Consider the following 23,813-nt stretch of genomic DNA (forward strand, 5'->3'; position numbering starts at 1 on the left):
ATCAAATTTCACAGCAACAGCTCGTGGCAAGTGCCAGTGTAAAGATGCCAAAATCATCCCTTTTTTGTTGTGGTGTTGTGGTGGTGAGGGTGTAAAGCTCGACTGACTTCCAACCTCTGAGGATGTCGCCTGTGTTATTTTTGTTTTTATTTTTTGCTTTCAGCTCCTGTCAGTAGCTGTCAGCAGTGTAAACTGACATAAACAGGATTTCTGTTTTCTGTGGTTATTTCATTCATGCATTCAAAGACACTTTCCGCAAATTGTCTTTCAAAATAAATTAAATCCAAAATGAGCTGAAGCTATCAGGAGAATGTGAAAAAACCCTTCTGTTGCTTTATCCAAAATGTATATGTGTGTGTTACACTGATACAGACTGAAACTGAAGGGCTGTATCGTAGTGTGTAATACCCATTTCTGCCACAAGATGGTGGAACAAGCCAGGCAAGACATTTAAAACATGTTCTTGTAAAAATTTGGGGTTGCGGAAGAAGATAGGGATAGTACGGTAGCCCTGAGAGGCCAAACGGACTGCAACTTCAGAAAACAGGTGTTTTCTTTTTACAGCATTTTTCTTTTTGCAGTCCGTTTGGCCTCTCAGGGCCACCGTAGTGATAGGTCTAAAAATCAGCATCAAAAGCTAAAAGCACAGTAATGCTACAGTCACACCCAGGAAGACTGTGGTTGGACGCTGGCGCGACCACGTGCAACGAACATATGAACTTCTCGGCTTTGAAATGGTTGATTTGAAAATGGGGGCCAGGTTAGCAGCAGCTTTCGGTCATTTGCTGTGTTCAAAGTGATTTTAGTGCAACCAAACAGAAATCAAAGTAAGCCTGCTATCAGTTTACAAATGCACGGCTGGTAAACAGCCTCACACCTTTAATGGCTTACATTCAGAAATCAGCCAGAACCTCGTAGACCGAAACAGAAATGGAAAAATTCCTCCATAAACAGTGTGGTAGTTGTTCCAGGATAGCAATTTAACTGCAAAATTACAAAGGTACTTGGCAACAATCTTACAACAAAACCAGTATACAACAAATTGAGTCAAATCCTCCGTTTGAAAGAGACCCGTTGCAGACAAGTTGCTCTGATTGGTGCAGACTGACTGATTGCAACATGCATTTATAAATGTGACAGCAGTCATTTGCAAACTTTTGCCAAACTGTCTGAGAACCTGGCTGGCTGCAGTGCACCTTGCAAACAAAAGTGGTTTCCAGTGATTGCGGGTGTTGCATTCCAATCAAGAGACTCAAACAGGAACCACCGATTTTTCCTGGCCATAAGGAGGCTGACATTCAATTCTTACTCCATCACTGAGCTGCAACATATCCCAAAAAAACCACCTTTCTGGTAATACCAAATAGTACCTTTATGTTGGTGAATTGCACTGAATTGAAAGACGCAACACAAATATTCAAGCTTTGCCATATTTATCAAAGAGCAGTCATCAAAAATAAGACATTCTACTACATTCATCAGAAAATAGCCTATGTGTCAGATGTTGATTACGATGAATTTAATCAAACCTATTAACATGTCCCAAATCAAGTTTTACATAAGCAAACCGTTGTGCAAGTTTGTTTTGTGTTTTAGACGATATACAACACCCCATAACATTTTACAGTCCAAACGTGCTAACAGTGCTGTCCTTCACAGAATATCTCTTAAATCAAGTTTAATTTAAGACTAGGGCATAGGCAGTATGATTAGATGACCAAATGCATTCAAGAGACACTTAAAAATTCAGAATCAACATAACTGTTTATTATTTATTTATTAACTTTATTTGGAACATAGCAAAAAAAACAAAATACTATATACAAATTTAGCAGTAGAAATGTATCTCCACTGGGTTGGTTGCTTTTCTTCTTAAATAGAAAAAACAGCAGGCCTTGAACTTTTAAAAGTAAAACAACAACAAATTTTAAAAGAATGTAAATAAAACCTCTTTAAATCACAGGCAAGTTCGTTTCAGTCTCTGGTTGTATTAATGGGAGCCTTTAAAAATCCACAATGATTGCTTTCCCTTGAGTCATTCTGCGTGGAGAGAATCAGGCCGAGGGCTGCAGCAGAACATCGAGCACAAAATGGCCACAGACGTAAAAGCGAATGAAATCAAGTTAAAGAAGTACATGTAAACTCCAAAAATATAGTCTCTCACACGCTGCTAACCACCAGCGTGCCTTGTCCCAAAAATAGATTTTTCTGCCTGCATTGCTTTTTTGATTTCCTCCCAACAGGGAAGTCAATCTTGAATCTGCAGCGCTGTGAGGCTTTTGAGGAAATGCGACTGTCTCGAGTTCGGGCATACATTTTTATTTGACAGCTCACAGCTGAGGTGGTTGAAATGTCCATGCAGCCGTCTGAGGTTCACTGGTTAAAAACCGCCGCAAACCTTCCTATAGTTTCTTCCTCCGCGTGACAGGTTTTGTAAAAACTGTGTCCAAGACACGTTTACGTCGAAGGTTCCTGCTGGTGGTCGGTTCCTCTCCCTCTTTAACCCTCCTCGGTGCTCGTGGCATCGAATCGACTGGACTGGGCAGAGGCGAGATCAGTTCGACTTCTGCAAAGGGAAGCGGCGTTGCGACAGCTTTGGATCTGGGGGGATGGAAATTTCAGTTAAAATAAAACCTGCCAATGTGATGTATAATCCGTATTAATGCCAAGACTCAGATTACCGAAAAGCACCACTGAAAGACACAGGAAATCATTCCTGCCTGTGGCCATCTCCCTGTGCAACTCATCCACTTAACACACTGTTTACTGCAACAGCTACACCCTTCTTGCACATTTTCTTTGTTAATATGTGACTTTTATGTATATATATGCCTGTATATACTGTGCTATTCTTAGTTAGTGTATTGTCTGTCTTTGTTAATGTTTGTTTATAATGGAGCACTGTAACAAAAAATTATTTCCCCTAGGGATCAATAAAGTATTCTGATTCTGATATAGATGTTAAATAAACAAAATAGAAAAATACACAGATACAACTGACATACATATGAATATAAATTAAATAATTTATAATAATAATAATAAATTTTCCTTCTTGGTGACCTGTGTATGCAAGTATTTTTACTTGTTTTGCTAACTCGGTCATTAACACCACCACAGTACAGACTTGTAACAGGAAACCTCAGCCTCTATTTACTATTTATGAACATTACTTTATATATATGCGGCATTTCCTGCACCTATCTAGATCTATCTCTCTATATCTATATATCTCTCTGTCTCTATCTATGACAGATATCTAGATATATCCATCTATAGTTTACTTTCATTTTATGACGCTGTATTTTTGCCCGTGTTTCGGTGTAGGATGTAGTTTCTTACTTGGCAGTTCGCTTGTTTGTTTTGCTGCTTTTAGTAGCGCCTGCGTCTCTCTCGACTTCTACATTATGTTCTGAAGACATTTCATCCTGGAAAAAAGAGAAAAATGGCATCTTCAAAAGAGCTTTCATTTCATTCATCAGTACTTCTGTTACAACCCTTAGTTATCTAGCTTCTGTAGAGCAGTGGTTTAAACTCTTGTGTGCGCTGCATCCAACATCCTGGTTCAAAGGCTCATAACTGATAGAATAATTATGACGGGGGAGATATATAAAAACAAAATAAACAAATGCAAAGAGAGAGAGAAAAAAAAAAAAGAGATTCGTTATCTTTAGGATAGAAAAAGAAATCAAGTGTGAACAAAGTTGAAGTTCCTACCTGCACTTTGACTCTGCTGCGAGTGACGGGCGCCTCACGTTGTTCAGAGGAATCTGCTCTTCGGGCTGACACAGACACAACAAAGGGTTACAACCATTTACAGAAAAATAAATAAATATGAAGAAACTGATACTCGGCTCACCTCTTGTTCGTCTTCGCGAGGGGGAATAGATGAATGAATTCTCGCCTGGACTGGATTCATCATCCTCAGGTTGTGGGACCAGCCAGTCTTTCCCCGGGGAGTGAACCTGCTCCACTGATGACTTTTTATTCCTCTTGCTTGTTCTCAGCGCCTTCTTAACCATGGCATCATCTGTTTAAGAGGTTACACTTTTAGATCAACACATTTTGAATTCTACATGCACATCATACAAGTTAAACCAGCATGCAGTAGAATAAATTCAGTCTCTTTGTAATCTTCACTAATTTGAACTCGTTGGTACATACAGCTTCACACCGACTGTTCTTTTCTTCTCCCACACAGCCATATTTTAAGTTAAATTCATACCTTCCTGCTTCTCTTCCTCATCTTTAAGTCTCTTGATAAGGGCATCAGCAACAGGAGTCTTAGAGTCCACCTCCAACGGTGAGTTCAAAAGGGGAAGATCTTCCTCTGGGTGGTCCCAAAGTTTGCTTCTAGTGGGGCGACGGGAGTTGGTTCGACTCGCACTTCTGGGCGGTTCGGGCTCGTGTAAATCTCCTGTCTCTGTTGCGTTTTCAGCAGTCGTCTCTCCTTGTGTCTTTTCTGGACTCTTAGAAAGCGACACAGGAACCAGTTTCACCTGGAAATGTTAAATGTAAAAAATGAACGATGGATGGATTGGGATTGCAACATGTAATATGAAAAAATATATATAAAAAGGCATGCATGATAACTAGAGGTGAAAATCAAAAATGAAAATAAAAGCATTTCATGAAATATGCTTCAAATATTAAGATCATACTTGAGCAGCCTATCTGCAAACATAATCTGTGCAGTTTTGTAGTCCTGGTGTTAAATAAATATAATCTACAAGGTTCAGCATATCAGTTTTACAGATTATAGACAGCTTTCTGAATTCTTACCTGTGGATATACAGTTAGGCTAATCTGGCTTGAGTGTCGAGTTGTCCGGCCAGGGCTAGGAAGCTGCTCTTCTTTGTCTTCTACTTTCTCCAGCACAGTGGACAAAGTCTCTGATGCTTCCGTCTTTGTCCTTCTGGAGCTCCGTCTTACAGGAGAGGCAAACACCTCATCCTGTTCGTGTTCTTCTTTCACGATCTCAAGCGGCGTCGCCACCACTTCAGTGCTACTCGTAATCCTTCGGCTGGACCTCCTCGGAGTCTTTACCTGAGATGCTGCGTGTTTGGATGGGGTTGGAATCTTTGAGCTTGTTCGTCGACTTGGTTTTATTACGTTAACTTCCTCCTCGTGTTTGACTTCATCATCTGTGGCTGTAGACACCTCACTGCCACTTTGAGTCCTTTGACTGGTCCTTGTTGCAGCCACCCTCTGCGAACGTCTGGATGGAGACGATGCCTTGGAGGTTGACGCAACTGAAGTATTGTTATCCATGACCTCAACCTCTTCGTCCTCTTCTTTTGGAAGCTCTGGCTGTGTTTTGCGGGTACTTCTTCGAGGTGTGCTGGCTGGGACTTTGGTTTCTTTAGCCTGTTTACCTTTCCTAGGTGTACGACTCGGTGACGCAGGGACCAGAGTGCTTGTTTTTGTGTCCTCCATTTCCCTGTCGTCCTCTGGCTCATTTGCTTCCTCTGACAGAGGAGAGATAAAAGTTACCATCCTCCCCCTCGTCATCCTCCGTGTTGGAGTGGAAGGAGTCTTCTTCCTCTGAGAGGTAGTAGGCTCTTGTACAGGCTCTTCATCCAGCTCACTGTTTAAGCTCAAAGCCTGCTTTACAGGTTTCTCTTCAACACTTTCATCTGTTCTCGTGCTTCCCTCACCTATCTGCTGCGTTTCCTTCTCCGTTTTAATTTCTTCATCTTTTTCCTCGTCTGCCTCCATTGATGATTTGCGGTCCTGCAGCTCCTCTTCTTCCGTGATAGGCTCCGTTTCTGCACTAGTGCCATTCTCCTCAGGCTCTTCCCGCTCCTCAGCAGGATGGTGTTTGTCCTTTGCTTCCACTGCTACATCAGCAGCTTCTACCTGTGCCAGAGATTCCACGGCTGCAAGACATTCTTCCAATGTAGCTGGGACAGAGACTGAAACAGCAGCAGACTCATGGTCTTCAGTCAACATTACCAACTCTGCAGCCTTCTGCTTTTTAGCATCATCTGACTCTTGGTTTGCTTCAGTAGATTCAGTTTCAAAGTCAGCTTGGAGTTGAACAATTTCTGTGCCATCTATATAGTTCCCATCAACCATTTCAATCTCTTCTTGTGAGGCTTCTTCACACTGGGTGGTATCCTGGTCCTCTGTGCTCAAAAGAATAACCTCAGGTTTGGCCAGAATTTCATTAGCATCCATAACCTGATACTGAATCGAAGGGTCACACGATTGCAAATTATTCTCCATAGGTAGTATGCCTATCCCTTTATCTCCATCCTCATCCACATCCAACATCAAGGAGAAACTGCCGTGACTTTCATCAGCCACAACAGTTGGACGAAGCTCAGGAAGATCCATCTGAGCTCCATCAACCAGGCCGTGCTGTCCCTCCACGAGCTCCACGGGTACCAAAAGGGTGGTAGAAGGTTTGAGCTCCATGTATGGCAATCCTTGCTCTACCGCTTCATCTGGATCCATCATTCCATCATCTGCCCCAAGTCTCACCATAACCACTTCACCCTCTATGTCCTCATCTACCATCTATAAATAAGCAAACACAGAAAGTGAGTTTTTATGAAAGATTTTAAGTACAAAATTAAAAAACAAACAAGACGTATTCAAACATTTTGTTCTGTCTGACGAAAATGAAAAAAAAATCCTCAAATGAAAAAGTCGCAAATGTGTCTAAATATTTACACATGACTACATTTTTAAAATAATCAAATGAATTTCCACTTGCTCAGATTGTATACCATCTACTACACGACACACAAAACCCTTCAGGCCTACATTTGTTACCTTCATCTCTGCATTTGGGGTGATCAGAGACAACACAGCAGCCTCCTGCTCCGCTTGTGTTTGCAAGAAGTGTGTGTGGCTCTGCTGTACAAAGGATGGACTGGGTTGGAGGGATGGCAGCTTGTCAGTACCCGGGACCTCCTCAATGATCTCCACCTCACTACCAGAATCTTCTTCTTCCTCTTCCTCCTCCTCATCTTCTTGGTCTGACACTTCCTCCTCATCTTCATCCTCCTCGTCTTCAGACCCAGAGCTAGAAAGGTCTTCACTGTCGTTGACGCTCACAACAGCTATGAGATATTAAACAGAAGCAGAGAAGAAATTTGTAAAACAGCACTGTAATATTAATAGCACCACTGTTGATGTGAAATGCGTGTACAGTTTTCCTCACAGTGGGAATCGGTGCCAGTTGGCTCTGAGGAGGTTACAGAAGCAGCAGACTTTTGGGTGGTAAACATCGGGGGAGCTTCAGCATCGGCCTGCGTCTCCTCTTCATCTTTACCTAAAGGCTCACTGAGAGAGAGTGAGAACAAGAGCCATTTTTAACTTCTTGAAAACAACAAGACCGAGTTACATAACATCCTACTGTGAAACAAACTCATGCTAGCAGTACACCGACTGGTAAACAGATTGTGATCATTCTTGTTCCTTTAGAACAGTCAAGATTTAATTCTCAAAACCTGGATAAACTACAGCTTTGGTCCTGGCACCAAAACAACAATTCAGTACTTAAGCAAATGAAACAAGTTATGTTCCTAAAAACATTTCCTTCTCCTCTGGTAAAAAACACAGAACTGAATGTTTGAACCAACGACTAAAAATCTAGTATGATCGGTTTTACAGTTAATCTTTATTGTATCGTATCCTTATGGGTTATGTACGGAGGTGTATAAGGGCCACATCAAGAAAAAAATATATCATTGATCATTTTGAGAATAAAGCTGAAATGTGCAAACTGCCACGTTTGCTACATCCTCTACAAAATTGTTTGTTTAGAGCATTTAGTGAAACAAATTGATCAGCCGTCTTGTGATACAACATACATCCTCTTAATTGCACAAGGGTCTAACCGTCGCTAACCTCACAACTGTCCATTACCAACCCACTCTTGCAAGTTTGTGTTTTTCCGACTGCACCATCTTTTCAGCGTCCTTATACTGATCACTAGTGGTGCAACGGATCACGGTTGATCCGTAATCCGAACCGATCCCACTCCACGGTTCGGTACGCACGTGATCCGAAGATTCGAAAAAGAAGAAAAAAAAAAAGTATGTGTATGGTGCGCGTGGTCAGTCTGTCAAGCGATCGTTATGGCCAGCGCTAGCGGTCCAAGTGGAGGAGCAGAGGAGTTTGCGGCACTTAAGCAGCCCTTTGCTGCCCACTCCGACCGGGCTAAAGCTATTACAAAAGCTACTGGGGTGTTTAGCTGCAGACGGGAGACCGTATTCCCTTGTACAAAACAGGGGGTTTAAACTATGATGAACGTGCTTGAGCCATGCTATGATATCCCGTTGCGCGTCCACTTCAGTGACAAGATCGTACCCAGGCATGTATGAGCAGGAAAAGTTTAAAGTTATGGCTGAACTGTCCCAGGCATCTTCTGTTGCGCAACTACAAATGGGTGGACCTCCAGGTCAACGGAAAGCCACGTGACCGTGACCACTCATTATATCACAGCGGAGTGGTAGATACAAAGCCCTGCCCTATACTGCACCTTAATTTGATTTTATATAATTCCGTGGAATGAGTCTTGAGTTGAACGTTTTAATAGGAAAAATATACTTAAATAAGTTAATAAGTAAATGTTAAAATTTTGTCTTTTTCTTTTTTTGCTGATCCGAAAATTGATCCGATCCGTGACTTAAAACCGTAATCCGATCCGAACCGTGAGATTTTTGATCCGTTGCGCCACTACTGATCACCCTGCTGTGTTAATGTGCTAAAAGAGACATCATTTCCTTCCTTGTCACTAAAACCGATTCTGAAGTATGATTTCAATAACTCAGAGCCTATAGCAATTTTAATTCTCAGAATTTTGACTTTATTCTCAACATGATCAATAATATTTCTTTTCTTAATGTGACCCTAAATACTCCTTCGTAGCTATGAGTTTAAACGACTCTCTTGTTTTTTTTTTATGTTTACCTGTTGAAGGAAGGCTGGTTCTGTGATGTATTGTGGATTGCTGAGCGGGTGAGTGGAGGAGACAGATCACTACCAAACAGATGCCTCTGAACAAACTCTGTCAGATCTGATGGAAGGAAAAACAGCAACTTTATTAAACTTTAAAGAAACAACACAAAAAGACAGTAATCACCATCATTACCATGTAGTTGCCCAAGAAAAAAAATCATTATTCAATATAATAAAAATCTGGAATCTGAAGTAATTTTAATTTGAAACCAACAGATAAAAGTAATTAGTATGTCTTCAACAATTTTTAGAAGACTTTCTTCACACCTTTTACCACCTCGAGTATCGCGAATCCTTATAGTCTAATCTAATGTGGTAAAATCGTTTAACTTTATCAGTTACAATATAGATTAATAAGTTGAAATGTGGACCTGTTGATTGTTCCAGATCTGCCTCTTCACTTGTCGTTTCAGTTACTCCAGGAGGTTCAGCATGCTCGCTGAACTCTGTGGCCTCTGATTGGACATCCCGGCCCTCGTCTCTAACTGGGAGATCTTGAGATTCAGCGTCAGTGCTAGAGTCTGCGCTGTCAGTTCCCTGGTCACGATCTAGTAGAATACATGTTTTGTCAAGCAATGTTTGAGAGAAGTACTGCCAAACGTATTTTCAAAATCATGATTTTGGATTTCGGTGCAGTGCAACCTGCTCCAAAAATCAGTTCTGAAAAAACAAACTATAAAAACAAATAAGAATAAATTACCTTGAAGATGAATAGATGTCTCATTTTGGTCAACAATGGCAGCATCTTGCTTGGTGCTTGACTCAACGTCCAGATCATCTTCTTTATTAGACTGAATTTCTTCCTCAGTTTTAGCCTCCTGGTCAAGATCAACTTCCATCACATCCTCTGGTGTATTTTCTTCCCTTACGTCATCTTCTTCCTTTTCTGAATCCTCTGATGTCAGAGGAAGGGTTTGCTCAGTTGCTGGTGAGGCCATTACCTCGGCTGTTGCCGCGGGTTCTTTTTCAGCCAAGAATTTAACATTCACCGTCACTACATCATCATCATCATCTTTCTCTGTACTGACATGTCCATCCTTTTCCTCATTGTTTATTGAAAGAGGAGCATCAAAATACTCTAGAGTGGTGTCTGTTGACCGAACAGATGTTGTGCTGGTGTCAAGGTTAAAACTAAGATGTGTTTGTGTTGCATCCGATTGTTTTTGTTCTGCAGCGCCTTCAAGGGCGGAGGATAACTCGCTCTCGGAGCGTTTCAGCTGTGAGGGAATTCCACCTTCTGAAGGCAAGAACTTTACATGTGGTTGTTCCCCTTCCTCATCTCCATCTTCTTCCTCTTCAGCAGGCTGTAATGACCAGGTCTTACGTGTGGCCTTGGACAGTGCCGAGCTTCTGGTCAGCCGACTAATCTCACTGTCTGCTGCCATCTACAGAAAAAACAGAGATGATTGGAAGACACAGTTTATTTATTAGACCATCATAATGCACAATTAGTTTTTTTTTTCTTGTTTAAGATAATTAAAAAAAAAAAAAAAAAAAAGGAGCCAGGTGGTTCCCCTATTAACATGCTCAGCTAAAATTAGCTGCAACCTCACAAATGGAAAAAAGAGGTTCTGTGTGTTCCACGTGTGCCTTTTTTTTCTTACCCCATTAGTCCATCGGATGCCCTTCTCAACTTCTGGGGATTCTGACTCTTCAATAAAGGTGATACGGTTCTCTTTGCTGCGGATAGGAGGTGTAATAGAGCGACCTGGTGAAGCAGAAGGCGTGGCAACGGGTGTGGGCCTCAGGCTGCTGCGCAGGATGGACTGGGGAGCGAAGGCTGAGAAGACTGGGCCAGAAGCAGCCAAGGCCCGGGCTCGCTGACGAGGAAAACACATGAAAAGTGTGAGTAACAAAATACTAAAGATACTCCACAGTATTATCATAAACTATTAAATATCACAAAAAGCATAGAAAATATGAATACTGTAATCCTGGACTACATAACAACAAGCAATTCTAAATTCATCTACTGACCTTGACAACCTGAGGTGTTTGCAGCAAACAGAGTTCAGGTGCTTTGCTAACACTCTTGGGTGAAACCCAGGCACTGGGAGGTCTGGGAGGGCTGAGAAGAGGCCGAGGTGTTTGACAGGAAGGATGAACCACCAAATCGATCAGCCTGGGAGGAGGAACACAAACATGAATTTAGGATACTGTCTTACCAAAATTTAACATTACGTGGAGTACAATAACCAGATATTTTAATATTTATACAACATATTTTAATATTAACATCTTTATAAAATAAGAAATGAAAAAATAAATTAGAAAGACAGCTTTGTGTCAGATGGACAAACACGTCAAGTTAATATCAACGTTTCCCCCTCATGATCGGTAAAATCCGTATTATACGATTCAGTTTCACTGATGTACCTTGACTTTCGTTTGGAGGTCATGGTGATTGGAGTTCCAAGGAATGGTTCAGGAAGGCCAATGGAGGATGGCTTAGGGCTAGAGCTAGGAACCTCAGCTGCCCTGGGGCTGGAAAAAATGACCAGGCAACAATTTGCAATAAGCAAATTAAATAAATCAAAATGCAAATTTTTTTTTTTTTAAAAAGTTAATTTCAAGATGCAATTTTAGTATTTTATATTGACCTGTTAGCAGGAGAGCACTGTGGTGTAGCTCCTTTGCCTAACCACACTTCTTCAATCTTGCTCAGGACATTGTTGATAAAACCAGCCCTGGACATTACCTTCTCTTTAGCAGTGTGTTTGGTGATGGTTGACAGTGGCTGTGGCCGGGACACTGGGACAGAGAAAGAAAAAACATTGTGCATTTGCTGAATAACCCTCTTCGGGATTATTATGATACTCTGTAAATGCTTCAACACAGTCCTGTGAAAACAGGTTTCCACTGAGGTGAACTGCTACAAACATGAAGCGTCTCATTACCTTCTCTGTGGATGGTGTTGGGATGTTGGTAGGGCTTAGCTCTCTCCATTGCCAGTTTCCTCTGAACTCTCGGCAAAACTTTGCCATACAGATCCAGGATGGTGTTCCTGGTGTTGGATCGTTCTTTAAGCTTTGGGTCTCGTTCGTTCTATGATTAAAAAACAAAAGCACAAACAAGAGAACATGGTTAGAAAAAGCTTATTTCTATATAAATCTAATAGTCACAGAATTTCTACCATTTCCATTTTATTAGCTTCTATATGTCAAACATACCACTAAGTTCATTCTCAGGGTGTGGTTGAGCTGCAGAGCAGGGATGTAGTTTGCTTGCTGAAGGTAGTGAACCATCAGTAGTTCTCTGTTCTGGAGACCACCTGTCCCCTGGAGAAACTTCTCCAAACATTCCTAAAACACAAACCAATAACCAGGGATTTAAGCAATAATTTAAAAATACAAAGGTGAAACAATTACAATGTAATTAAAAATAAATAAATAAGAAAACAAATCAGAAATCTCACAACCAACTTTTTATCAGTGCTTTCACCATCTCTCTACCTGTTCATTGAGGCCCAGGGGCAGCTTGAGCAGCTCCTTGATGAGGCCCAACTCCTGGCAGCTTTCATACAGGAAACCGAGCAGCTCAGTCATGTTGAGGCGATTAGAGTGCTGCCGGAGGAGGTACCATGCTTCTATGAGACACCTGGCGGGAGGGCAAACAGATTGGTTAATGAAGATCAAGCAGCTGCTGCATACTTGTAAAGAGATTAAAAGAATTAATAAATACTTTAATGCATTAAACGTACCTGTTGTGCAACAGCACAGACAGGCAAAGCTTGGCCTGTGAAGTGTTGGAAACCGCAGGTTTTGTGACATGGAAGTATCGTAGAGCCACTGACTGTTGGCCCTGGCACATCAGCGCTTGCAGAACGCGCTCATGCTGCCACTCAAAGTGAAACTGAGAAGCGGCTGGGTGCAAAAGAAGCTCAAACGAACTCTGATGAGGAAAAAACGAAGGAATTAACATTACACTTACTGAAGGATAAACATAAAAAAAACCTGTCACATCATGAGGTCTGATTATACATGCACATGTCTCTGAGTTAGCAAAGGCCTTTTCACATAGGACGCAGCACGCAAACCCATTCTTTTCTATTGCTTACGATGCATAATAATGGTTTCCAATCAATGCTTTTACCTGATGGTCATGATGGTCCAGGAGCCATAGGCCTTGTACTAGTTTAATGAGTCCAATAGGGATAGCAAAAGCTGTGGGGAAAGACTCCACTGATGCGCCGTCCTTATTGGGGAAGGAGTACATGACATCTAACAAGAGGTAAATCACCTGGAACAACAGGTCAAGGCTCATACAAGCAAAAGAAATCAAGTTAAAATCTCACTATAATGATCACAGCGTGTGTCCGTTCCCCCAATTTCTAGATGTGCTGATGAAATATACCATATAAACTACCTGGGATAGCAGGATTATCAACGTCAATATAGCCACTGGGAACTATTTTTATAAATCGCTCAAATCCTTAGAAACTATATATATTATTTGGAATAAAATTAAAATCAAAATTAACTGCAACATTAGGTCTATGTTATGTGTATGTTGTTGTTTGTAAATACATTTTTAGTGCATTGCCACTTTAGGGTCACTGGAATGTATTGTCTAACTGTAAATAAGTGTTTAAACAGCAGCATAACAGTGCCTATAATTCATTACTTTGTCATATCCTCCTGAGACCCGACCAATTCATTTTGTCCTCTGCAGTGAACAATAAAAATTAAACTGAAAGATACTTTTTTCCTTCAGTTCTCAGGAGGATATACAATGAATGTATAGCATACAAAGCATAAGAATAAAGATATGAAAATATGAACAGCGTTTTCACCATCTCACTCTATAAAGTGAAAATGTTTGAATACATGAGTGAAATAAACAAATGATGATAGCCTGTTTTGCTAGTTCAAATTAGTGCTTAAGATGGTCATCTGTGTTAATATTTACTGAAGTTGACTGAAGTTAATGGTCTAAAAATAGTCACTAACAATCTAACAGTTGTATATATAGTGTTAAAATGCATACATGCTGAAGATATATGATTCTGTAAACAGACAGTATGAGTTGAAGGATACAATCGCATGTTTTGCAGCCTCATCAATGTTGTCCAGCAGATATATGTCAAGCAAGGCCTGCAAATCACACAATTGAGAATCTTAAAAATTATAAAAGCATATTAAATAATAAGTATTGTTTGTTTAAAAATAAAATGAATAAAGTAAAATATAGATTTAAATTCTTACATGCAGCGTAGGTGGTGGGTATTGCCCCGTTCCACCTTCATCCCTTTTCCACAGGTTCGTCAAGCGTTCGCCACACTGGCCAACTAAACCGTCGATCATCAGGCAGTCTGCGCACCACTTGCCCCTGAGAAAACAGCAGGTGGTCAGCATAATCAAAGGAAAACAGGAGACAACTCGTAAACCTGGAACGGGCACATCTCATAGACGTTTGCGTTTGTTATAAAGGAGGCCTAGATTTTAATGCATGTACACCCAAACTCCTTTTGTTACTCACTTGGCCAGCCTGGTCAGCTCCTCCCTGCGTATGGTGTAATAGTTGCTGATGACCGAGTGAGTATAGAAAGGCCTGGAAATCTGAAGAGCATCATCATCTAGTAAAGTAAGGAGAAACATTTTTTAAATAAATACAGCAATAATTTTCTAGTCGTTGCAAATAATTTGAAAATAAAGTTCAAATAAACAAACTAATGAAGACATGTGGACTAGTTACTCCAAGAACCTAGTCCTCCTTGTTTGCTTAAATAACCAGGGGTTAGTTATAACGGACATGTTTCTTTGCAGAAATAAACAAAACCAGTCGTTTTTTTAAGTGCTCTCACATTTATTATATTCACTTATTTAGTGACACGTTGTTAATTGGTCTTAAATGTGTTTCTCTTGAAAAATATATGCTTTTCCATTTTTTCATAGGGGTTTCATTTGATACATTTTCAGATTACGTATGACAGCATCACTTTACCTGAACCCTCAGGGAGCAAGCCAGTACGACAGAACCAAAGGACCACCTGAGCATACTTGGAGATGAGACTGGACACCATATTCTTGTTCATTAAACCCACCAGACCTGAAACAAGAACATAAATGAATGTTAGTGACAAAGGAGCTCACGATCCATGACAAATCATAGTTTATTACAAAGTGTAAGGTATGAAAAGAAAGTGTTGTATATGTTGTTGTCATCACTGTTTGGCTCTATTTCACAATCTAATGAAAATCAAAATCCCATCCATCCATTCTCTTCCTTGGATCACAAATGCAGGTCACACTCGGGACAAAATAATCTCCCTACACCAAAACCACAACTGTGTGTCAAAAGGCTTTGATAAATCAATAAAAAGAACTGCAGGCATTTTTTGCAGTCCATTAAATAAGGTTGTTGACCACACTACGGCAGCAGTTATTCTACTTTTAGTTATTCTACTCTAGATATGGACCTGTAGTCATGGACAAAGTCAAAGATTCACTAAAATCTGATCAACACTCCAGGAGGAGTAGTAATTCTTGTGGCTGGATGGAGACTTTTAAGGTACAGTGCTCATTGGACCTTCGGCCAGAAGAGCTAACCAATCAAAATACACAAATGGCTAAACTTCATAAAAGCTTTCTAAACAAAACTAATCAAAGGATATCGCATTACAACTTAAAAGTACCAATAAGTACCAATATGTGTTGACGTGTCAGTTAAAGCAGTTTCAACAACACGACAGCAAAATATAAAAGTTGTACATGCAACTGTGTGGACAGGGCACCTTTTTGTGTGAGCTCCTGAGCTTCACTGAGCAGACAGTGGAAAATGGCACTGAGGTTACTCAGCAGTCTTTGAGTGTGCTGCAGCAGCTGCATGGTCTGAGGGTCTGTGAAGTTAGATGAGCTGTCAAACAGCGGTGAACCTGCAGAGGATCACATAAATGGATCTATTAAAAATACATTTGCAAACACAAGCACAGGAATGTAAATAAATAAATAAATATTCATTCACAAATAATGTAAAATTCTGACAAGGAATAGAGCAAACATGTACCGGTATCTAATGAAAGGTGCTGCACAGATGGGTTATGCAAACATATGAATTCAAATCTATTCAAATGTATTAAAGGGAATGGAGAAGATTTATACACATATAGTTTTAGTTTATCACTAGTACACATTGAAGGTTGAGAAACTTTTGAAATGTAGTTAAACATCCGGTTTGTAAAAGTAACTTTCTAATTTAATAGAACATGTTTAAAAAACAGAAACAAACAAACAAACAAACAAAAAAAAACATACAGATGCCATCCAGTTCCTCCTTGGTCTGAACTACTTTGTTCCAGGCCCAATCCAGGATGTAGCGCAGATTCAATGCAGAGCCTGGTTGTTCTGTTGAAGGAGAAGAGAATTTGGAGGCGTTAACATCAATATAGGTGGTTACAATTTGTTTAGCACAGATTTAATAGAACATACAAGTATGCAACAGGTAAATGTATCTTTGTGAATAACTATCATGTATGCCGTGAAACTGGGTGACATGAGCAGTTTAAATAAATCTTATTTTTAGTTGTACCTTCTGCAGTCCACTGCTTAATGCAACCAGTTATCAGTCCCAAGGAACTAGTCTCCACCGCTGTAGACAAGATGGCATCAAGCTGCTCTTCCTGAAGAACAAAGATGAGAATACAAACGAATAAAAAAAAAAAAAAAAAAGAATATTTCACTTGTAAATTTTTAAGAAAATCTTTTTTCAAATAATCTATACAAAAAGAGGAAGTAAAAAAGTGGGGTCCACGTGACGCTCACAAGTCTGCATGTACCTGAGACAGGCTGGATGGCTGGGTGTCAGCCAGACGGGATGAAAGTAGGCCGGACATAAGGCAGTGAGAGTAGCTAGTGGAGATGGTGTCACTGGAACAAGGAGCAGCTTTCTTCAAAAAACCCAGGGTCTGGTTTTAATGACAAAAATGAAATGATTGTGGGTTTAAAATAAGTTTAACTTCAATGTATGCCTATATATTTAAAAGAGAGAGAAAGAAAACAAACAACACCAACAAAAAAAACCCAAAACAATGATGAGGTGAACAACAAGAAACTTGCCTCTTTCTGATACCCAGAGCATGTTAAGTGCACAATTCCAGAGTTGAGCAAACAAGTAGCATCTGAAATGGAAGAAAGGAAGAAGAGAGAGGGAGAAAAGCAAACCAAACTCATTTGTCATATTATAATTCAAAAAGAAGCATTTTAGAGGCTAATACAAGCTTACATTTTTGCATGTTTCCAAGCCAAGGCTGTGGTGCATGTGTTGTGTTAAACCTACCAAAGTTATAAGTGGTGGGGTTAAAGTACTGTTCTGGTGGAGGGCAAGTGAAGGGAAGGCCCCTGCTCAGGCTGCGCTCATGTACCACCACATCTAGGAAGACATGTGGAGATACCATCTGCACCACTGGATCCAGAGACCAAGCAGCAAGGTATGGACACATCTGCAGAGACTCTCCCGTTCTGCCATAAAACAACGAGTACAAAAATGCATTACATTAATATACTAAACTAAAACATGCATAAAATAAAAAAATGAAAACACAACAAATGTTTTGAAATCACTTTCCATTGTACCTTAAAGAGTCTGGCATTTGTGCGTGGTACCAGCGGTTGATGTCAAAAACCCCGATGTAGGTAGACAGACTTCCTTGGCCGTAGGCCTTGACTTGCCAGGTAAAGATGGACACACTGGTGTCTGGAGATGCAACTGGAAAGGGAAAGAACAGAGGATAGATGAAAAGTGTGGTGTGAAGTGATTGAAGAAAGTAATAAAGACGATAAAGTTTAGATACGCTGTGTAAAGAAGGGTTCAGTGCTTTTAAATACCTTCATTCATGCTGTCGTCCCTGTCAGGATGAGGTCTGAATTTCTCAATAGTCTGGCAGCTCAGGAGGCGGGTGTTTGTGGCCTGTGCCCGGAGAGGGAAAGCCGTGCCACTTAAATCCTGACTGTAACGTTCCTCACAATACTCGAGACCCTGTGTGAGTGTAAGATAAAAAAATGTTTTAAAAAAGGATGTAACAGTTATTAATAGTTAGTATGAGGAATACACTGTGCATTTGCTGGGATCTGCCCAGTATAGGATTCACTATTTGAAATCAATATACATTTATTTCTTATATGCAATACAGACCTCATAGAGGATCTTTCCAGAAGTTAAACACTTTCTTTCACTGAAGGCCAACTGAAGCAAGCGCAGGGTGACCACGTCTCCCTCACTGTGTGGGAGTAAAAGGATGCAGAGGAAAATAAGAACTTGAAATAAACACAAACAAACAAATGCACACACACAGTCTGGCTGGAAGCAGTTCTTAAAAATACTTGTTTGTAAACTAAAGCAGAGTTAAAGGCAAAACTTACAGATCCTGCGAAGACTGGATCGCCCAGAGGTAGCAGCAGTTCCTGGGGTCGTTCTCTGGCTCCTGGAAAGTGAAGGCATATACAGGCACCCTGCCACCCTCTAACTGTGAGTGGTATCTGCAATAAACAATGGAAGAAAGGCAAATGCAAATATAAATATATATATATATATGCTAAACATGCTATTCTTACTGTTTTGACTCTAGTGGGAACTACAACTTGCAAAATAAACACATCTTTTACACAAAGTCTACGGATAGAAGTCGGAAGAAATACTAGCACTCACTCTTTCTTTAAAGTCTTCATGTTCCACAGCTGTAAGTATCCATCTGAAAATCCTACTGCCAGGTGGTTGGTCCTAGAGATGTACTGCAGAGCTGTGGCTCCAACTCCACTGGGTCCATTCAGCTGGAGACAAAGATGTCTGCCCTCTCTTGTGCTGACTTCTCTTAGCTTGGGGATTTCTGCAGGAGATTTAGTCACTACCTGCAGGTCTGCAAACAGAATAAATATAAAGGGAGAGATTCTTTAAGAAAAAAAAAGGACAATCTTTAGTTACCAGAATATGTTTGCATACAATGAAAAGGTGAAATGGGAACAGAAAGTACAGACATCCACAAAAGTATGAAAGCATAGTACACGTCACTTCCTCGTTGAAACTTCTCACCTGAAGCATCAAGTTCACTCTGGTTGCAGGAAAGATCATCGAGACAGAGGTCCACAAGGAGTATGTGACCGAGATCCGTTACTACGGCCGCAATTCCAAAGAACCAGCGCAAACCCTGGTGAAGGTGTTGTGTTGATGTGCTTGCTCCGCCATAATTCACTAATGGCTCAATAGCTGTGATCTAGATGCAAGAGAGTTTTAGAAAAGAAAAACAGAAAATGTTCACGTTAACTAAAGTTCTAGAAACTTGAGTCTAAATGTTAAAATAGTAAAAACTATGGTCAACCCACTCTGCCTGGTATGACAACAGCCTTCACCACTCTTGACAGTCCCAAGTCATAAAGACACAGCACGCTGCCTTCTGTTTCCTCCAAGCCAACCAGCAAACCAGACCTGTTAAAATTAACCAGCAGAGGACTTAACATTTGCACTGTCATTATTTTTATTATGTATGCACTTCATAGTGAACTTTCACTGATTACATCCACATCCAAATGAGCCAAATAAATCATGAAATAAAGCCCGAACCGTTTCAGCCAGCTGAAGTCTCTGGCGGCAAGGACATTGGGTGGGTGCTCCCCTCCGCCACTGAAGCAGTATGCAGACAGCCGTTCTCCTGTCACTGCATGGACCACCTCCAAATGGGGTCCACAGGCCAGCCAGGCCAACCCGCTGCGACCTACATACACAGACAAGGACAGAAAAGTTAAAAGCTGCAGGTCATTGTGCAGTTTAAGCTGAAAGCTAGCCTTGTGATGATAAAGCAGGAAATTACTACAAAAAAATTAACATTTTTAAAAAGGCTTTTGGTATGTCTGATTTTGAGGTGATTTTCTTCCTCCCTTTTAATTACCCGATGTTGCAACATCAGTAACTTATTTACACGGTAAAAGAATTATGTGAAGCAAAATAATTAACAAAAAAAATACTAAAAACAACAAAAGAAATGAAAACCTATGTGTGTGTATGAATGGATTTTTATATTTAAGAAACAATCAGCTTTAACATCTGGATCGCTGTCTGCCTTTATTTTATGATGTTGCAAGTTCTTGAAATTCTTATTGTCCTGCAAAGTGAAAGTTGGTTCATGGATGGAAGCCTGGAAAGATGAGTTACCATTTGCGCTTCCATTCATAACTTATCTGCTCTTTTATTTGTTTGCAAGAACATGCTGAAATTCTTTTCAAACCAAAAATCCATCCAATAGTAAAGTGTGTCAAAGTCAAAGGTCAGACAATATACACCACATGTCCTAAACATGCAGATTAAGCAGTGACTTGGACAAAAAGAAAAAAAAATGTTTTTCTTGATGTCAGACTGTCATAAACCAAGTAGCTCATCAGATTTATTTTCATGTATTATTTAGTGATTCTTTTCCCACCGGGTGATATAGTTTCAATAGTTCATTATATAACATGTTTTCATATGACGATGATGGTATTGTATTTCATATCCTTTATTTGCTATTACAAATAAGAGAGAAGAAAAAAAGGCTGTTAAATGCTTAAAATAATAATGAAATATTCTTACCAACGGTAAACCTCCCATGAAGAACAGAATCTAGCGTAATCTCATCTTCCCCCAGAGCGTCTACAGTCACTCCTGAGAAAGGCAGCAAGCTGCTGGTGACTTGTGCAGTCAGGTCATGCATTGTTCACTGCATAAAAATAAAAAGGAAATAAATAAATGTTAAAAAGATTATTTTATTTACATTTCACCCAATCTTTTGGCCAAATATGATAAAACTATTATTAGATTTTTTGGGGGGGCAGCTTACAAAATGGGCAGAGCCAAAAGGAAAATTATAAAACCAATTTTGTTAATTTGGGTTGAATTTACACAAAAAAGACAGACATTTTATTTATCAAAGGGGTCAGAAATAAAATGCACATATTTATGTCAAATAAGGAAACAAACTCAGGCTTGATTTGTATGTATTCATCTCCCACAGGCGCATTCTGAGCCAGTAAAAACCCTGTCAATAGTCAAAAACATCTATTTCCCTCCTTCCATATTACCCTAGCCAAGCTATTCGCTCATTAAGTAAACACAAATTAAAACAAATTAAAAAAGTCCTCCTGAACCCTTACTAATCCCTAAAACCACTTTGGGGTTTATGTGCTTGACCAGGTTTCTACACAAAAGAGGTCTTTCTTTCAAAACACTGCCTGCGCCCCCCCAGTTGTCAGGAAATATGCTGTCAGCAAACTTTTGGACAGCTGGGGCTGAGAATGGGCTTGCTTTCCAATCCACAACTCGTGGCATACAGCTGCACATCTGTTAGCACATTCTTCTCACAGTGAGATGAGAAGTAAAGCGCTATTACAATAATAGAGTAGCCAACCTGCTCAAGTGGCCTTTTCCCCCCCTGTTCATAATAACTGACACTACCAAAACATGTAAATTCACAGGTCTACATCAACAGCACTGTAAACTAGAGATTTCAAGGTCATTTTATTTTGTGGTTCAAAAGCTGTATACTCCAATTTCCTCTACATAGGGCAGACCACTCCTAAAACTTTACTCGTGTCAGATTTTTTTTAATGTTTAGTTCATGTTATTACCATGACTAACACAAGTACGCTCATGTATATGCCGTCGACTGGCCCCGTCATTGCACTAGTGCTCCACTAAGATAGCATTATCTGCGTTACTCTGTTGTGTATACAGTGCTGACAAAAATTCGTCTGTTACGTTTAGTTTGCACAATAGTACCCAATACCGCCCCCTGTGGCCACATAAGGAAACACGTTGGATTCAAGTGAACTCCCGCGCAACAAGCCTGTAGTCCAGCAGCCACATGCCAGGGCATGAGTTTGAACACACAGATATAACATTTACAAAATAATAAATATATATTCTCTGTCGGAGGCAAATGTTTTTAGAACAACAAAACACTATTGAAAAGCACGTATGGGTTCAACAAACAAACATATAGCGATCACGTGTGTCAACATTTGTCAAGTCTGTGTGACACCTATATGCATTTCTAACATTTTCAACTTTCTACAAGACAGAACATGTACATATAGCGATGATGAAAAATGTGAGACAACATAAAAACATTATATAGCTCCATAAACCACAGTAACCACATGTTGTCTGGCTCGTTAGCGTCTACATGGTATCAAAACATTTGTTTACATTGCTAAGTAACGCACAATGGTGATAAAATTAAAAAGATAAATGAAACAATGCAAGTGTTATCTAGTGCTGGACAATAAGTAGTAGCCTTGATACACTTGCATTAGCAGGTTACCGAGTTAGCTTGCAAGGTTATGCAGGATTACAGTTTATTCAATTTCACCCTTAAAGTTAAGAAAGCTAACTCTAAGGTTAGCCATCTGCATAACTAACTATTTGGAAGTTGTTGCCATTTCATGTAGACTATCAGGTCTGTGCTACAACAAGTCAACTACAGCGGTGACTGAAACTAAAACCATCACGTTTTAACCACTAGTCGAAGGTAAAGTAAGGGTGGCTAGCTAAACTAGCCCGAGGTACAGCAATACTTTCGCTAACGCAGCTAACTTTGTGCTAGCAGTGTGCGTCTAACTTGCGGTATGTTTGTTTTTCCACCCCAGCTAATAACTATAACTGGCATTTATCATTGTTGACATCTTAGCAAAAACACAGCTCTGTCAGCGACGAGTCTTGTTTTACTTCAATCTGAGTATATAGGTGGACTGATGTCCTTTTGGTGGTTTAGCTTCAGTTAAAACGTAACGCCAGACAGCGCAGTTAGCTTGTAGCTTCTGGCAGCACCGCAGCAGAGTTAGTTTCTATTTAACACAAGTGACGCCCGCATTGTGAATCTGTGTGGGGATTTACTCGGCATAAACTCATTTAGTGAGCCGAGCTGGCCCGATTACATCTTTCCAAGCTGACCTGGAAAACGTGAGGCAATGTGCCGCTAGCTTTTGCTACCAACGTTTACACTACCTGTGCGAGAATGTTGATGGCTATATCAGAGCCACAATTGGTTCGTTTCCCTTTATAATTATCTCGATTCCTTTCTTCCTCTGTCATAATCCGTTGCTTTTTAAAGTACCTCTCCTACCGATAGCCCTCTAGGAGATTCACCTGACAAACAAGCACGAAAGGATCCTCTGACTTCAGGCTCCAACAACGCAGAGCGCCATTTCCACAGTCGAAAAGTGCTCTGACGCATTTCTTCCTCGCTGTGGTTCCGACAGAATAGACACACATCGAGGACGCACTGCTGCCCCCCTCAGTCTGGGCATTGCTTCTGTTTGAACAATAGAAACCAAAACCGGAAAGATCATGACTTTGCAATATCAAACTTCTTCTTTTTTTAGCTGCAGGGTCAACACACGGATCATATGCCGTGTGGTGAAAATGCTCCAATGCGGGGGCAGAAAGGCAAAGCAAAAGCTCTATAATAACAGTTAAGCTCCAAGGAAAGGTAGTGAAGATACATGATTTTGCTGGCATCAAGTCAGGGTGGAGTGGGTGGAGACGAGTGTCAGTTGTGCCTCTGACAAAAAGACAGCAGGGACAAATACTTCGTTACTGTACATAGGTAGACTATTCGGGTATCTCTACTTTACTTGAGTATTTTTGTCCTGACACATTTTTACTTTTACTCCCTACATTTTAAAGCAATTATCTGTGCTTTCTACTCCTTACATTTTCAAAACAGGCTGTTACTTTTAGTTTCACAGATTTGCGGGAAGTTATTGACGTCACTGCGAGCATTCAAATATCAAACTGATTTGAACCTAAACTGTAACACATGAAAGCAGTCCTGTTCGTGTATTATTCACCAGGTAAAAAGAGATGAACGAGGCAAAGTG

General features: G+C 40.3%; 1 protein-coding gene across 3 annotated transcripts; it reads right to left on the minus strand.

Moving 5' to 3' along the window:
* Window positions 1-1,416: 1,416 nt before the first annotated feature.
* ahctf1 (AT hook containing transcription factor 1) lies at window positions 1,417-23,226 on the minus strand. 3 transcript variants are annotated; one of them, XM_085395587.1, is made up of 40 exons: window positions 23,080-23,226; window positions 20,527-20,653; window positions 19,525-19,675; window positions 19,287-19,389; window positions 18,997-19,177; window positions 18,616-18,823; window positions 18,330-18,446; window positions 18,103-18,187; window positions 17,796-17,946; window positions 17,544-17,676; window positions 17,248-17,429; window positions 17,028-17,089; window positions 16,748-16,876; window positions 16,501-16,591; window positions 16,227-16,316; window positions 15,707-15,847; window positions 14,917-15,021; window positions 14,452-14,548; window positions 14,178-14,301; window positions 14,010-14,066; window positions 13,066-13,212; window positions 12,674-12,864; window positions 12,426-12,570; window positions 12,144-12,275; window positions 11,871-12,018; window positions 11,574-11,724; window positions 11,350-11,457; window positions 10,951-11,095; window positions 10,578-10,793; window positions 9,674-10,358; window positions 9,345-9,521; window positions 8,926-9,031; window positions 7,172-7,293; window positions 6,781-7,070; window positions 4,783-6,522; window positions 4,226-4,499; window positions 3,860-4,030; window positions 3,718-3,782; window positions 3,343-3,428; window positions 1,417-2,601 (listed from the first exon to the last, which is right to left on the minus strand). In XM_085395587.1, the coding sequence occupies exons 2-40, from the start codon at window positions 20,645-20,647 to the stop codon at window positions 2,403-2,405; spliced, it is 7,626 nt and encodes a 2,541-aa protein (XP_085251713.1). In that variant the 5' UTR covers window positions 20,648-20,653; window positions 23,080-23,226; the 3' UTR covers window positions 1,417-2,402. The 3 variants fall into 3 exon arrangements, with proteins under 3 accessions (XP_085251713.1, XP_085251798.1, XP_085251626.1); XM_085395672.1 differs by having other exon boundaries at window positions 23,048-23,163; XM_085395500.1 differs by having other exon boundaries at window positions 22,939-23,159.
* Between the last annotated feature and the right edge of the window lie 587 nt (window positions 23,227-23,813).

The sequence above is a fragment of the Rhamphochromis longiceps genome, linkage group LG1, assembly GCF_057381845.1.
Source record: "Rhamphochromis longiceps isolate RC_006_pf linkage group LG1, R_longiceps_female_GT1.1, whole genome shotgun sequence".
Lineage (NCBI taxonomy): Eukaryota > Metazoa > Chordata > Actinopteri > Cichliformes > Cichlidae > Rhamphochromis > Rhamphochromis longiceps.